General features: G+C 41.3%; 2 protein-coding genes across 2 annotated transcripts in view; both read right to left on the bottom strand.

Annotated features, from left to right (window-relative positions):
* Nucleotides 1-7754, bottom strand: part of lgals8b (galectin 8b) — a gene marked incomplete at both ends in the record, with an annotated part of 52814 nt that extends 45060 nt beyond the window's left edge. The window contains 7 exons of the mRNA XM_079527295.1: nucleotides 1832-1997; nucleotides 3292-3380; nucleotides 4253-4279; nucleotides 4398-4517; nucleotides 5762-5972; nucleotides 6261-6349; nucleotides 7716-7754. Coding sequence (XP_079383421.1) covers nucleotides 1832-1997; nucleotides 3292-3380; nucleotides 4253-4279; nucleotides 4398-4517; nucleotides 5762-5972; nucleotides 6261-6349; nucleotides 7716-7754 — 741 coding nt within the window. The remainder of the gene's footprint in view (nucleotides 1-1831; nucleotides 1998-3291; nucleotides 3381-4252; nucleotides 4280-4397; nucleotides 4518-5761; nucleotides 5973-6260; nucleotides 6350-7715) is intronic.
* A 4942-nt stretch (nucleotides 7755-12696) lies between these two features.
* mapkbp1 (mitogen-activated protein kinase binding protein 1) overlaps nucleotides 12697-15986 on the bottom strand; it is an 89781-nt gene continuing 86491 nt past the window's right edge. Inside the window, exons 32-33 of the mRNA XM_079528273.1 lie at nucleotides 15554-15639; nucleotides 12697-15266 (exon numbers count right to left, since the gene is read on the bottom strand). Of these exons, the coding sequence (XP_079384399.1) occupies nucleotides 14949-15266; nucleotides 15554-15639 (404 nt within the window). The 3' untranslated portion in view covers nucleotides 12697-14948. The remainder of the gene's footprint in view (nucleotides 15267-15553; nucleotides 15640-15986) is intronic.

Below are 15986 nucleotides of genomic sequence, written 5' to 3'. Positions count from 1 at the left end.
CTTTGCTCAGTCAGTGCAAACAAAGAATGACCAAGCAGGAAAGCCAGCATGGGCACCAGGCTTTATAGGGGAGGGGTTAATCAGTGACTACTTACACCTGGGTAATTGGGGGCATGGAGAAAGAACTCTGCACCATGCATCTCACATGCCTTTGTGGCATAAACATAAAGACAAGGATTTATAAACCAAAGGTGATAGGTTCAAAACTCAAACATGACTCAATATTAAAACTAAAAGAAACAATAAAATTGTAGATGTCAAACAGCTCCAATTTATAAATGAATCAAATCATTTTCAACAAAAACGTACTGACTAAAAGCCTCAATAAAAATAAATCTAAAACTATTTTCAATTGTAACTTATGATATGATACACCCTATGATGAACAGGGTTTATAACACAATTGAGATTTGGGTTGGAAAGGTTTTTGAAAAGGTATTGTTCTCACATGGATCTTCTGTGTCTTTGTACCACAAGTACAAAGACAAGGGCTTACAAACTGAAGGTTAAGAGTTCAAAACTTAACTAAGGAACATTTTCAAACTACATCTAAACTCTAAAAGGTTCCCGCTATATGGTTCCCGCATGCACCTCCCATGTCCTTGTAGCACATGTGTAAAGACGAGGGGTCAATTTGCCATCTAAATTCTGAAACGTGGGTTAAATATAACATTCCTGAGTGTACCTTACATGCCAGCGTGGCTCAAAAGATACATCTGAGGTTTATAATACAAAGGTTACTGGTTCAAAACTCAAACAAAACAAATAAGCAACAAAAAACAAACAAAACAACTCAAATGCCTCATTAAAAGCAAATAATAAAATGGTTCAATTAAACAAATAATAAAAAAGCTCAATTACATGTGAAGAAGAGGTTCGATAAAGGGAAATTAAACAGGAGATTAGGGTTCAAGCCTCTTGAAGAACTTTTTCACTGTCCTTCTGAAAGGTGCAGTGTTTGAACCTCCTAATGAAACTCCTAAAGAACCTCTAAATTCTGAAAAGTGGGTTAAGTCAGACATTCTCAACTGCATTAACATGCCAGTGTGGCTCAGTGGATAAACCTGGGATTTCTAAACGGAACATTTAGGGTTCAAGTCTCCTGAAGGACATTTTAACTGTCCATCTAAATTCTGCAAGGATTTATAAACCAAACGTCATAGGTTAAAAAATGAGTCAATAAAAAAACTGAAACAACAAATTGAGCCACACTGGTATAGGTAATACTGTTGAGAACGTCTTACTTAACCCACCTTTCAGAATTTAGATGGACAGTGAAAATGTTCTATGGCAGGTTAGAACACACAACCAATGGTGTACAAACCCCATATTTTACTCCTGAGCCACACAGGCATGAGCAATATATCAGAGAATGTATTACTTAACCCACCTTTCAGAATCTAAAATGGACAGTGAAAATGTCCTTCATGAGCCTTGAACCCCAAATGTTCCATTTATAAACACAAGGTTTATCCCCTGAGCCACACTGGTATAGTAATGCAGTTGAAAACATCTTACTTAACCCACCTTTCAGAATTTAGATGGACAGTAATGTTCTTTAGGAGGTTCAAACACTAGCCTCACGTTGCAATACTAATATACCACCGTGCTGCATTGCGTGCCTCAGGGCATATGCAATAGGGGCGGATGAAGTCTGGCTGCGCCAGGCTATTCAAACACTGCACCTTTTAGAATCTTTGAACCTGAACCATAATAACCATAATAACCAGACTGAACCCCCGATTATCAGTCTTTCTGTCAGGGGTAGAGGCGGTTTGCTGTGGATTTTCATCTATTGACCTGTTCAAATAAAAATATGGAATCAACCTACCTCAAAGTATTCCCCCGGTGAGAAGGGGAAGAACGGGACCTCCCTCTCCTCGCGTCCCCACGCCTCGCTCAGGTAGGAGTTCCGGATGAACATCCCAGACTTCATGCGGGGGTTGAGCTGCAGGGCGATGTTCTCCGTCCTGCTGTTGCGCAGGTTCACTGTGAAGCTGACAGGAGTTCACCACGTTATGCCTTTGTGGTGTTGTCTAAATCAGTGGCACTGGTTCCCAAACTTTTTCAAGTCAAGGACCCCCAAATTGACACTAATTAGCCCGCAGACCCCCATTTGACATGCCAGGGACCACCATAAGAGAAGATTTTTACAGCTCTAGCAGTGATTGTCAACCCGTTTAATTTCAAGGACCCCCAGTTTGACATGCATTAGTCTACTGACCATTTCTATCTCTGGGACCCCCAATTTATATTGTAAAATCAATGTTATTTAGTGTACAAATGGAACCAAATGGACCCGTTAGGGTCCATTTGGTTCCATTTGTACACTCTCTGAGTTACAGACCCATAATGGTCCATTTGGTTCCAAACTATCATTTAGCTGGGGACCCCCTGGAACTCCCTCAGGTACCCCTGGGGAACCACTGGTCTAAATCAGTGGTTCTCACACTTTTCTGGATCATGCAGGGCCCACTTTTAGAAAACTCAAAAGCGTTCACAGCCCACCCATCTGACTACTACTTAAAGATGGAGTGCCACAATTTTTTTATTTTTCCAGTTTTTCATGTGTCTATGAGGTGACAGTAGTTCATTAGACACCCTGGAGTCGTTTTTATGTGCAATGGTGTATTAACTTTGTATTTAGGGTTTCTTCCTGGAGGCTGAACCCTTGACAGACAAACGGGCCAATGAAATAAACAGAAATATAGTGACATCACATTATCAGCCCCTCCCCTAACCCCTCCCCCTTTATCATACAACTACAGCTGTGGGTGTGGCTTCAGTTCAGATGGATCACCACCCATCACCACCCACCAGGCAAACCAGGCAAAGCCTACTTAATGAACTGGTGGGCTTGTCCACATAAAAGCATGGTTTTAACAAATACTGTACACTTTTTGGAAAAGGTTCTTCCTCTTTATATTATAATAATACCTGATGATAATGTTTTAGGGTGGAAAGAAATCATGGCACTCCATCTTTAACAGAGCATGTTTATTTTAATGATCAATCAGTTGATTGTGTTCCAGCTTGGATCAATGGAGCTAAAGTAGTGTTCGTCTTTGACTGCAGAAAAATCATGAACAATAAATACACGCGTGATGAGTTTTGTGATCAACGATTTTTAGTATTTTGGAAAAAGTACAGATTGAAATATACCCCTAAAATTTGTTTTAAAAGATAATGTTTTCTCATAGTCTTTTACTTTTATAAACATAATGAGCACAGTTACAACTGATGACTCATTGACAGTAGATAGTAGTGATTGAGCGACATGTGCTTGGTTACCTGTGGGGGTACATGCTGACCTGTCCCTTGATTGTGATGTGCTGTCCTGGACGCAAGCCTTTCAGAATGCTGCCTTTGTATGGAACACTCTAGAATGTTAGAGAATAGATATTTATGCTATAAATATTTATGTTATAAAATTAGAGGCACTGATTGGCCTCTGGCATGTGAGACTAAAAGCACACTTTGCTATAGAGGTTTGGGTTGTGAAGTTATCTTGCCATGGTGACAATGGCAATAGTTTCTCTGTTGATTAGAAATTAATTCTTTGTGGACTTACAGTTGGGTGCCACCGATATTGTCCCTTATCATTTGACCCATTTAGGCCTTCAAAAATAGCAGACCTACAAGCTCGTAGCGCGCCTAGATCTGCTATTTTTCAATAGCTAAATTATAACATAATATTTAAAACACCAAAAGGGGTTCCCGCCCAAAATGGGTTAACTGTCTTTTTGCGCAGATCACGCAAACCTCAGCAAAAAGAAAAGGACAATATCGATGGCCTCCAACTGTACATTGCACACAGAAAGAGCTCTCAAAGTCACTCTTTTAGCACATGATGGCAATATGTAACTCAAAAATCACACCCGTGTGAAGTGAGGGGAGCTAATAAGTTAAAGCCTAACTCATGTTGATTAGGTGATGTTAATGGTGATGTAAAACAAACGGTGCGAACACAAACATTAAACGCCATTAACAATAAAGAGACAATATGACGTAATGAGCACATTATGACAGAAATGTTCCCTTCATTGTCAATGGCGTTTACAAAACAAGCATTGAACTAAAGACAAACATTAAACCTGTGTATACTCCCCCTCAGTGAGGGGCGCTCTTATCATCATACATCATGCATGATGACGTCATCATACATCGGCCAATCAAATCATCACATTCCGTGCTACAAACACACAAATACACAAAGCTGTGCATAGGAGGGTCAAAAATAGGAATAACTCACCATGTCACCTGATTCCGAATATATTGCCTATGGGTCGGGGAGAGAGAGAAGTCAAAGTTAGAAAATGATAAATAAATGCATGATTAAAAATAAAACCAGTCTAAATGCTATGAATCTAACCAAAACACATGGAAGGAAGCCTTACTGAGTTTGGGATGTAGCCAACAGCATGAACCACGACCTTCCCAGAAATAGAAAAGGTGTTCACTCTTTCCAATGGGACTCTGTGCTTGTATTCCAACAGGTGAGTGCCGTTTACTGCCACCTATTGGTGAAGACAATGATTTCCATGTTACTAACTCATTATTCTGTTTGGGGTTGGCACAAAAAGAACAGCAGAAGCAGGATTTGAACCCAGGAGTTGCGGATTGAAAGTCAAGTCACTAGTGAGCTACGCTACCGAGGTGACTGGAAGAATGGGTTTTCAGCCGGTAGTAGAACAGGCCAACGCCCAACTTGCCCAAGTCATGTAAAAAGAAAGTACCTGCCCAGTAGGGGAGGGGGAGCCTCCACCATATGTGACCAGATTTGACTGAGGGACTGCCATTGGATTATTTTGAATTTTGAAAATTGATACATTGGTTGTTCAGTTTGACCCACCAGTTTATGGCTTATAGAGTAGTGTCTTGCGGAAAACAGCGAGTTGAGAAATCAGGCTTGAAAGGTTCACTTCTGTGCCGTGGTCTCTATAACATTACACATCGCTACATGTTTAAGCATTTATTTCATATTTACATGTCGATTTCAGCTCTGACATTTATTTCAGACATGCTCTAGTATGTGAAAAGTCTGCCTGTGCTATTAACTCATTTTGGATAAAAAATAAATAAATTCAGTTTTTCTCCTCTGGTGAAAAGCTGCAAGCTGCACGATGGAACACATAATATGTGTTATGTGCCCTCAACGGCTCCTGACATACTTGTATGTCAGGAGCCGTTGAGGGCTGATTTGACCCTTTTGATTATTGCGTTCACTTCTTAAAGCCTGATTTATACTTAGTTTCACACAGGTGTTACCTGAAGTAAATACATACGTTGTAGCAGATGTGCAATTTCACAAAGCGGCACATTCGTAACGCGTTGCAAGCTTGTAGATCTGCTATTTACTGCAGTGTGATAGTGGCACGCAATTAAGTACACATAATAAGGTTTTACATCGTTGTTGTCGAGTGAAAACCTTATTATGTTCAAAATCGCAATACCTCTCAAATGAAATAAATAAACTAATAAGTTATTATTCGTTTATTTCTTTCATTTTAGAGGTATTAGAAAGGCCTTAAAATTCCATAAACTGTCACTTTCTAAAAGTGCAAATCCCCCACATAAACTTCTACTGCATGTTGTGTACTGTTGACTGAGAAAACAATGTTGCACATTAAGCTAATCATCTGGGGAACCCCCAAAATCATTTTTCACAGTTTGGGAACCATCTACTTTACACAGTAGAACCAGGGTAATGCTAGTTTAAAAGCCTTTATTTTTTAATCTCCAACAGGACGGGTGTGCTAACCTTGAAGACGTCTTCATGCACCAGGATGATGGTCTCGAAGGGCGCTCCTCGTTTGTAGGGCAGCTGGTGGAGGGTCTCTTCGCTGCCCCAGCTCTCGCCCTTCAGGGAGTTGCACACCACGCACGGTGAGGAGGCGAAGCGCGGGTTGAAGTGCAGGGCGATGTCGGAGCGAGGCTTCGTACTGCAGCCACTCGACAGGTCTATCTGGAACCTGTAGGGGGAGACAAAGTTCACCGATTTCTAAATACAGATTGTATTGCTGCCGGGCAGAAACCTCTGATCTACATATTATATCGTCGCTGTCGGGAGGAAACCTCATAACTCCATTTTTGAGGTTTTACATTTTTTTTGGCATAAATCAGTGCTGTTGAACACCCTGTACGTCTGTGTGTTGTTTCGAAAATATTGAAGGTAGCACGCACACGCACACGCACGCACACACACACACACACACACACACACACACACACACACACACACACACACACACACACGTTACCTGTCAGCATCAGGGAGAACAGTGCCCTGAATGATGACGATCTCTCCAGGCTCCAACCCTCCTGGAATGCCTCCAGTGTATGGAAGCACCTGAGGAGACCATTTACCATGTTTACCATGTTTACCATACCATTATGATCAATGACTGAAATATACACCTGAGGAGACCATTTACCATGTTTACCATACCATTATGATCAATGACCATGTTTACCATGTTTACCATATACCATTATGATCAATGACCATGTTTACCATGTTTACCATGTTTACCATGTTTACCATATACCATTACGATCAATGACCATGTTTACCATGTTTACCATGTTTACCATATACCATTATGATCAATGACTGAAATTTAGTGTACCTGAGGAGACCATTTACCATGTTTACCATGTTTACCATATACCATTATGATCAATGACTGAAATATAGTGGACCTGCTATTAGTGCTATATATTCCTTGACCTACATGATTTATGTACCATATAACAATCATGAATAGATTGGAACATACTGTATACAGTGTAGGCCTACTATGCAATACATATGACTACATACACCGGCTAGTACAATGCTTTATTCAGTGGTGGAAGGTAACTAAATGACATTTACTCAAGTATTGTACTTAATTAAGTACGTTTTTGGAGTATTCATTTTTCTTCTTCTTTTTGTATTTCCAATTGTCAGTAGGCCTACTTGTACTCCACTATAGTTCACTAGATCTCAGAGGCAACATTGTAGTAGGCCTACTTTTCACATTCGAAAACTTTAGTTACTTATTACATATTATGTATTTATTACAAAACCACTTCTTCATAATGAGTAGCCTATACTTTTTGATCCCAATACTTTTGTAGGCCTACTTTTACTCGAGTACATTTTGAATACTGAACTTGTACTTAGCTTGTAGTAATTCTACAATATAGGGCGTACAATATATAGGGTACAAAATGTGAGTGTACTTCTTCCATCACTGGCTTTATTTACTATAAATAATTGTAATCAATGTGGGATATATCAAGACGCTTGCTTTACTTTCTTCCTAAACGCTATTTATGATCAATGATGAAATATACGTACAGACAGGATGCTAGCTCCTTTACCAAACACAATATGATCAATGGATAAAGACAGTTCTGTTCAGTTAAAAGATGATATACTACATGGTAATATATCATCAATCATCACGCTATCATGAATCGCCTCATATGTAGGCTGGACCTATTCCATCTCGCATCATTTATGAGGAAAATTAAGGCTGCATATTGCAGGAATATTGGACCACGTTGTCAAGTGTCAGTGAGTGTGTAACATCAGTGACAACACGTACGCACAAATCTAGTGTACAAATCGGACTGCGTTGGTCGTAACGCATCAGATTATTGACGTTACAGATATAAAAGCTGAACTTGGAAGATCGAATGATTAAGAGAGCATGCTTAATTCTTACCGGGTTTAGGACCGTGTGCCTCGCATTGGCCACAGACATCATCATGGGCCTGCCTGTTGTGCACACAACGCTCCTGTTAAAACAAAGACAGCCACGCCTTCTGGGCCTATTATTAATATGATGAATATTATCACTATTACAAACTAAAAGGGTTCTATTTGATTGATTCCTCTCTCCGCTCTGGTCGGACTGCAGAGCATCTTTCACTCCATCGGGCCCTCTATCTATAGCTGCTGCGTTGATGTCTGACTGACTGTCACACAACGGCCCCGTGTGATCAGGAAACGGGCGACATCTAGCGGTGTCTGCTGAAAACAGCACGAGTAGTTTCGTGATTTTCAGTGGGTTCAACCTTTTTGAGTGGTGCCGTGCAACCATGGGAACAGCAATATGTCCCTATGTCCGTCCCTATGTTTAGAGTACCAACAGGGGGCGCTGTTGCACCACTCACTTCAGACTGGTCTGATTTTTCACATCAGGTCCATTATTTTATTCGGCATTTGAGACGGACCAGGCACCATTTGATGAGATTTAGCCCCCGATCAGACCCAACAAAAATGTTGTTATCGTTGGACAATTCCATACGTTGATGTGGTCAAAATAATTATTTTACATCTAGTTGTGTAGACTTCTTGTAAATTATGCAGATGTTTAACACAAATGTTACTCTTGAGAGCGTAAAATGAAACCTTAATTTGACACTTTCAAGAGTTCAAGGAGATAATAAGGGTCCATTTGGTTACCAACTTTCCATCATTTATAGCTGGGGACCACCTGGAACCCTCATGCTGGTCCCCGGAATATGGCTAGATTGGTTGCTTGAATGTTGAACTACTATTGCATTCCCAAAATGTAAAACAGATTAAAAGAATCTGTATAATGTAAAACATAATCACACCAACGAGTGAACTGAGCGGTGTTTGTGTGTGTGAGTGTGCATGTGTGCATGTGTGTGTGTGTATGTGTGCGTGTGTGTGTGTGTGTGTGTGCGTGTGCGTGTGTGTGTGTGTGTGTGTGTGTGTGTGTGTGTGTGTGTGCGTGCGTGCATGTGTGTGTGCGGGCGTGTTTAGCTGACTGCTCAGTGTGAATAGAGGGTATGCGCGTGACATCACCTGGAAGTTATGCGGGAACGCCCACTGAGTGGCAAAAAACAACTTTCTGGCCTTGACAGCCCATTCATCCAAACAGAAAAGTCCTGTCTGATTGCATTAAACAATGTTAAACTCACCAACATTGCAGCTGTACGAAAAGCTTGAATTATCCTCTTTCTATCTGCAAAGTTTTTGTTTCATAAAAATCCAACATAGAAACGTTATACGTTAAAATGATGCATGGCAAATTATGTAGGCCTACTGATATTGTACTATATTCAGACCATTTTCCAAATTCTTATTATTTTTATATTTTGTAAGAAAGAAAAAAAACTATTCAATAAGGTGCCCAGTTGCCCACCATGTTTAGGTACCCGCTCCTGTATCCCTTCTCTCTGTCGGGCTGAAACCTCTTATTTCCATATTTGAACTTTAACTTTTCAGAAATTAACACCTATACTTGATCATACTACAGCATCAAACAAAAGCATAAAAGGTAACAGATCCACACAAGCGTTTTGAGCTTGTACTAGATCTACAAGTCTTGCAGATCCTTACTTTTGATACTTTCAAATTTGAATCCTGAAACGTAACAGTGTTGGACATAAAGTACAAGGTTTCCACCCGACAGAGACGATTATGTTTGTGTTCTTTGTCTGACTAACACCCATGTCTACGCCACTGCTGCTCTTCATCCCAGTTTCTCTTTCAGAAGGTTTCCAGTTTGTGTGAAGAATGTGTGGTACTCTCGCGCCGACAACTGGAGCTCATGAGCTTCCCCATGTCAATCAGGATATATTCAGAGAGCCAGCAGTCCTCGAGTGCAGCCACACTTTCTGTTAAACCTGCCTACAGCAGTACTGGTCCCTGCAGTGCTGCAGACTGTCCCCACTGCAGGAAAGAGTCTGCCGTTGACCCAGTGGTCTGTCTGACCCTGAAGCACATGTGCGAGGAGGCCTAGGCCAAAGCTGGACCGCGATCCAGGAGAGACGTGTCCTGTTCACCAGGAGAGATTAAGTTGTTTTGCCTGCAGGCCCAGGAGCCCATCTCTCTCGAATCACGCTTCACCTCCAAGAAGCACAAACTGCATAAACGCTGTTCCCTTGAAGAGGCCATTGTTGACATGAAGGTATATAAAGATCAAGGTTTAATTTCTGTCATTATGTGACGTGTGCAATTGTCTGGTGAACATATCCTCAAACAATTCCCATGAAATGCCTATTAAAAATGTTTTTAGGCAACTGGTAGTTGCAGACTTGTAAAGGTCCATTTAAAACACCTGGATTAGTATGCACTTGTGATAATACACAAGGAATCCCCTGAAATCCTCACTGCTAAAAGTAATATGAAGATATATTACAATGTTTACAAAGGCAAACAGAAATTGGTGAGATAATGTGTCACTCACATAGCCTACTGTGGTGGTGGGGGGGGATCATTGAAGCCTCCGACACAGACAATCACAGGACAGATCAGGTGTGGCATTGACAGAATGGCAGTGTGTGTCAAAGCAACACAGTAGAATAAAACATCAAACATATTAAATACATAGAGCAGGGGCGGGCAACTTTGACGATGGAGGGCCACTATATTTCCACACTCACTCCCTAGGGCCATATATTACTGTCGTAGCAAAAATAGCTTGTAGATCGGCTATTTTTGCTATATTCGAATTGAAATCTTGAATTTTTGCCATTTTTGTGTAATTGGAATCCTGAAAATTAACATTTTTATGTCATTTCAAATGCCTTTAATTATACTTGTGTTGAGCAATTGAGCTACTAATTTAGACTGAAGTAATTAAAGCGGGTCATGTTTGCATGTTGTGGAATTGTAACAGCTGAAACCAATATTATATCAGTATTCTGACATTAACCTGAGGGCCACATTAAGTGAAGGTGGGGGCCGCATGTGGCCCCCGGGCCGCCAGTTGCCCACCCCTGACAGAGTAACAAGAGTCGTTCTCACATAACCCCTCGATATATGTTCTGTACATGTACTCTTGATACTTTCTAAATAAATAACAAATTACCTGAAATTCTACAGCCAACTCTAAACCTCATTACATTTCTTCTCTCTTGTATGTTTACACATTTATGTAAATACACAATGCATTTTTGCATTACAACAGTGGTTCCCAGTCTTGTCAAACTGAGGAGCTAAATCTGTTACAGTTACAGGAATGCCAGTAACTTTTCATGTCAGTAGTGAGTAGTTACTGTTGCTGAAATGAACAAATCATTTTGTTATGCAATTCTCTTTTTGTGTTTTGGATATTTGACCACTGACAAGCTGATTTTAACATTTCAATTACAGTAGGCTACAGTCTAAGACTCTTTCCCTCAGAACATTTCTTTCATATGTCGGGTCGTTAAGGAAACAAAAAGTTAAAAAGCAGTGTTGTAAACTTTAATAATAATTACATTTGACACAAACTTTGAGCACCTTCTGGCTGTCTGCTAGATACATAGTCATTCAGTCCGCGTTGGTCAACTGCCGTAGTGCCTGGAAACCTACACATGTTCAATTGAATGATTTAGTTTGAAAACTTGCAATATTACCACTGTCAGGAAGAGAACTACTGTAGGTTTTCATCCAACAGCAGTGACATAACATTGGAGCAGTGAAGTACAAAACAGCAGGACCTCGGTACTGTTGCTACAGTAGTTGGATGGTATATAATATATTACTCGTGAATCTTTTTAAAGTACGTACGTTTTTTTTTTTTAAAGTAGTTTCTGCTGTTTATCACTGTGGAACAGTCTCATGACCATATAGTAACATTTATCCATCAGTAGTCTCAAAACAAAAACAAAATGGTGACAATAACGTCCATGGACCTGTTTCAACCAATAAATAGACATACAGTACATACATAGAAATGTTCATACATGATTGTGTAACAGTCTCTCTCTCTCTCGATTTCACACATACACACACACAGTCGACTCGACTCAAGACTAAAAACATGGAGGAATTGTGTTAATTTAAGACTAGAAGACTGATTCGGGTCTCTTGCTGTTAAACTATTGTACCATTGTGTTCTCTGCTATGCTGTCGTGCTATGGTGTTGCGTTAGTGTTACAATGTTGTAGTGTTGTTGTGTTTAGCGTTAGTGTTGTGTATACAGGTTCCAACTTCCACAGAGTGAACCCTGTTTGTCTAATGTTGCTTTCCCCCTGCACAGAACCGACTGAACTCAACTCACTTGGTTTTCCTTTCAATGTAGTTAGTCATCATTATAGTGATGTCCAGCCCTCTGTATGTGAGTGCTAAACAATCTTTAAACTAAAGTTAATGCTTATGCTAATCCAGGAAATCATCTTTAGTTGACTAGGAGAGCCAAAACAAAAGTCAAACATTTTAAGCAATAAATTGGCAAATATTGATCAATATTGATTCATTTCACAATGAACCACTTAAGCCCCTATATATTTTGTCATATGACAAATAACAAAAATAGCAGATCTACAAGCTCAAAACAGGATTCAGCAAATGAATGACCAGAGGCAGGATATCAAAAGCAGAGGCATGCATTCCCCTAGCCTGGCTAATAAACCAGACCGAATCAGCAGTTGGCAAAAAAACAATTGCCTGCCGGCGGATTACGGTCTGGAGAGGCTCAATTGTATGCCCATTTCCTACACCAGAGAACTGGTGTGGCCAATCGGCACACGGTATGCAATATGGGCGGGCTTTGGTACAGTGACGTTCAATGCTTGAGACCTTTGACTGACAGTAGCTCTGACCAATTGCGTCAAAGAGAAAATGTTTGAACCCGCCCCACGGGAAACAAGATCCATACACAGCATCTCCAGACTCAAATACCACACGACAGTGTGATTTGAGTCTGGCTTATTAGCCAGGCTAGCATTCCCCCCCCCCATCAATCTTGCCAAGTAAATTCAATCCCAAGGAGGAGAAAAGAAAGAGGTAATTAAAGTTGAGCTGGTTCTATGCAAAGGAAAAGCACCATAAGTCACTCCAAGAGCTTTGATGAATCATGACGGATGGCTAGGGTTAGAGTAAGACCAACCAACCATGGTTAAAAGTGACTAACCGACCACAGCCAAAGAGTAGCAGCATGCTGCCTGGAGCTGGAGCTCTGCTTCATTGTCTATCCTGGACCTTCAATGTGAGTCTGAAACCCAGAGCTTGTCATAATCATGACAATTTTAACCACATGAACCCTAGCGTCCCAAATATTATGGGACAAAAATTCAGCAAAAATGACCAGTCAGCAAGCTCACAATGTCTCGCGTTGTGATGCATTGTGAGCTTGCAGATCGGCCATTATCGACAAAGAGATTTGGTTTAGCGGGAATTACTACCCAAGCTAGTATAGAGCCCAGAGGGGACCCCTCCCATTCATTTATTTTGAAAAAAAAAACTAAAAAACTTTTGTGAGCTTGTTTCAAAGTGCAAGTGGTGTCTATAAGCTCACTGTCGACCAACACACAGTAATGTGAATGACATGTTAACTTATCAATAAATCCATCAATAATCGCCAATACATGTGAAGCCTTGCTGATGCTGAAACAATGCCCAGCTCATAATAATATGTAAACCCCAAACCCTAATAAAACACCCAGTATTGCTAATAATCCTCCGACTTTAAATGCCGACATTGTTGTTGAAAAAAACTACATTCTTAAGACACGTGCCCGACACATTCCAAGTGTTAAGTGACAAGCTCAGTCTAACCCTAATTTCTGCAGTGATTAATAAAGTGAGAGCAGAAAACAGTTCCTGCTGTTTGTCTGTGTAAACATCAGGTAACGGTAAACAGCGCTGCTCATAATGTTTTTCTACAATGGAACACAATAAACCAGGGCTTCTCAAACGCTTCCATTTCAAGGACAGCCACCATACAAGTTCACAACACCCTCTGCTACTTTCACTATTTCTATTTTTGTATTTTTGAAAATGTTAAAAAATGTTTGCTAACTTGCCCAAAATAGGGGACACCAGGTTAAACTGGCACAATATTTAAATAAAGGAATTGAATGTTTTATATTTTACAGTATATATATTATTATATATATTTATTTATTATTTTCCTCTCCTTTCCAATTATCTCCCATAGTGCCATAGTGTTTTCAAAGCGGCTCCTGCCACTTCGAAAACCTGTGCAATAAAACACTCAATGTCATTGTCTGGATGTCAAAGGAGACGATTGAACAGAAGTGAGTTTCATGAGAGTTCCTCATAGCGATCCGGACTCTTCTCTGAATGTCTTCATTTCCACTCAACCGGGGAGTGGAGGAGGAGTGTGCGTGTGTGTGTGTGTGTGTGCGCGCGCGCGCGCGCGTGTGTGTGGGGCATGCATGCATGCATGCGCATGTGCATGTAGGTGAGGGTTGATGTTCTAATGAACAAAAACCTGACCAGTTTCACCGTATATATAAAAAAAAACGTTTGTAGTTAAGACTGGGAAACTTCATTTAAAAAACAACTCCTAAAAAATGTGTCCTAAAAAAACGCAGCGTTCCTTCATATTGGAAATAGGCATCATGCTTTTAATAATAATAATAATAATAATAAAAAAAGGAAAATTGTCATTTAAGACGATTTTTGTTCCCGGGCAAAACAACACGGAAACCCCAAGAAAATAAAATGGCTTTGAAATCCTTCGTCTGATGAGCAGGAGGTGGTCTAGGACAGTTCATTCTCTAATGAGCAGGAGGTGGTCTAGGACAGTTCATTCTCTAATGAGCAGGAGGTGGTCTAGGACAGTTCATTCTCTAATGAGCAGGAGGTGGTCTAGGACACTTCATTCTCTAATGAGCAGGAGGTGGTCTGGGACAGTTCATTCTCTAATGAGCAGGAGGTGGTCTGGGACAGTTCATTCTCTAATGAGCAGGAGGTGGTCTGGGACAGTTCATTCTCTAATGAGCAGGAGGTGGTCTAGGACAGTTCATTCTCATCCTCTTTTTGTTTTTTCATATTAGAGTTTGATATGCGTGAATCCACGGACCCCGATGCGAGACCGTTTAGTTTCTTAATCTCTGGGGACCCGATCTACACGGTTAAAAATCCTCAGCGTTCATTTAACTCTGAGGGTGTGCGCTTCCGGGTCCATTTGGTTCCATTAGTAATACTCTCAGTGGTCCCGGGACCCCGCGTGGAGAGACCCAGCGGCCTAGGAGTACTTGTGCTCCAGGCGTTTCTCCACAGCCTGCACCAGCAGAACGGAGTAGCGCTCCAGGAGGGCCAGAGTGCCCCCCTCTTCCTCGCCTCTTCCTCCTCCCGTCACTCCCGACGCCTCCCCTGCGACGCCGTTACCCACAATGCACGGCGGCGAAGGCGGTGAGCCAGAGTGTCCCGCAGCGATGGCGGCCAATCCGGAGGGAGGGAGGGCGCTGAGCTCCGCCCTGACAGCCAGGAATGCGTCCGATAATAGCTGGGACATCTCCCGCTGCTCGGGGGAGGAGTTGGCGCCGTCAGGTACGCTGGTCACCTGGACACACAGGCACGCGCAGGCGCACGCGCACACGCACACGCACACGCACACGCACACACACACACACACACACAAATCTGTTTTAACCATAAACAAATTAAACATTTCTCTTGTGAGGATCAGGAAAATGTTGCTCATAATGTCCATTTCTTAAGTTATACTATGCTAGTTTGTAAGTTATGCGTGTGCGCGCACACACTCACACACAGTCACACAGTTACACACACACACTTGCATTTACTGTATATCGAATGAAGTGAGTAATGTGTTGCATCATCTCTCACCTTCCTGTAGACGTCTGCTGCCTTCTGAACACACGACTGCAACTCACTGACCACTGATCTACACAACTCTACACTCACACACTGACCTGGAGAGAGAACCAGAGAGAGACAGACAGACAGACAGACAGACAGACAGACAGACAGACAGACAGACAGACAGACAGACAGACAGACAGACAGACAGACAGACAGTTTAGCCCATGAGAGATTGGCACTTGTTATTAGGAGGTTAAAGGCGTAGTGAAATTAAATAAATGTTTTTCACACTTTTAGACCACATCCGTGTTCATCATATGAGCATACCTAACAATGGATGCCAAAGAAATGTATCTGAAAACATTATAGGGTAGAAATAAGCCACATAACAGTAAACTGGTACAGCTGGCCGACTATCTGACTTGTAAACAAACAATCCATGCGTCCTGTGTATAGC

This window comes from Electrona antarctica (genome assembly GCF_951216825.1).
Source record: "Electrona antarctica genome assembly, chromosome: 18".
Taxonomy (NCBI): Eukaryota; Metazoa; Chordata; class Actinopteri; order Myctophiformes; family Myctophidae; genus Electrona; species Electrona antarctica.
Note: the sequence above shows the minus strand (reverse complement) of the source record. Positions and strands in the feature narration are given on the sequence as shown.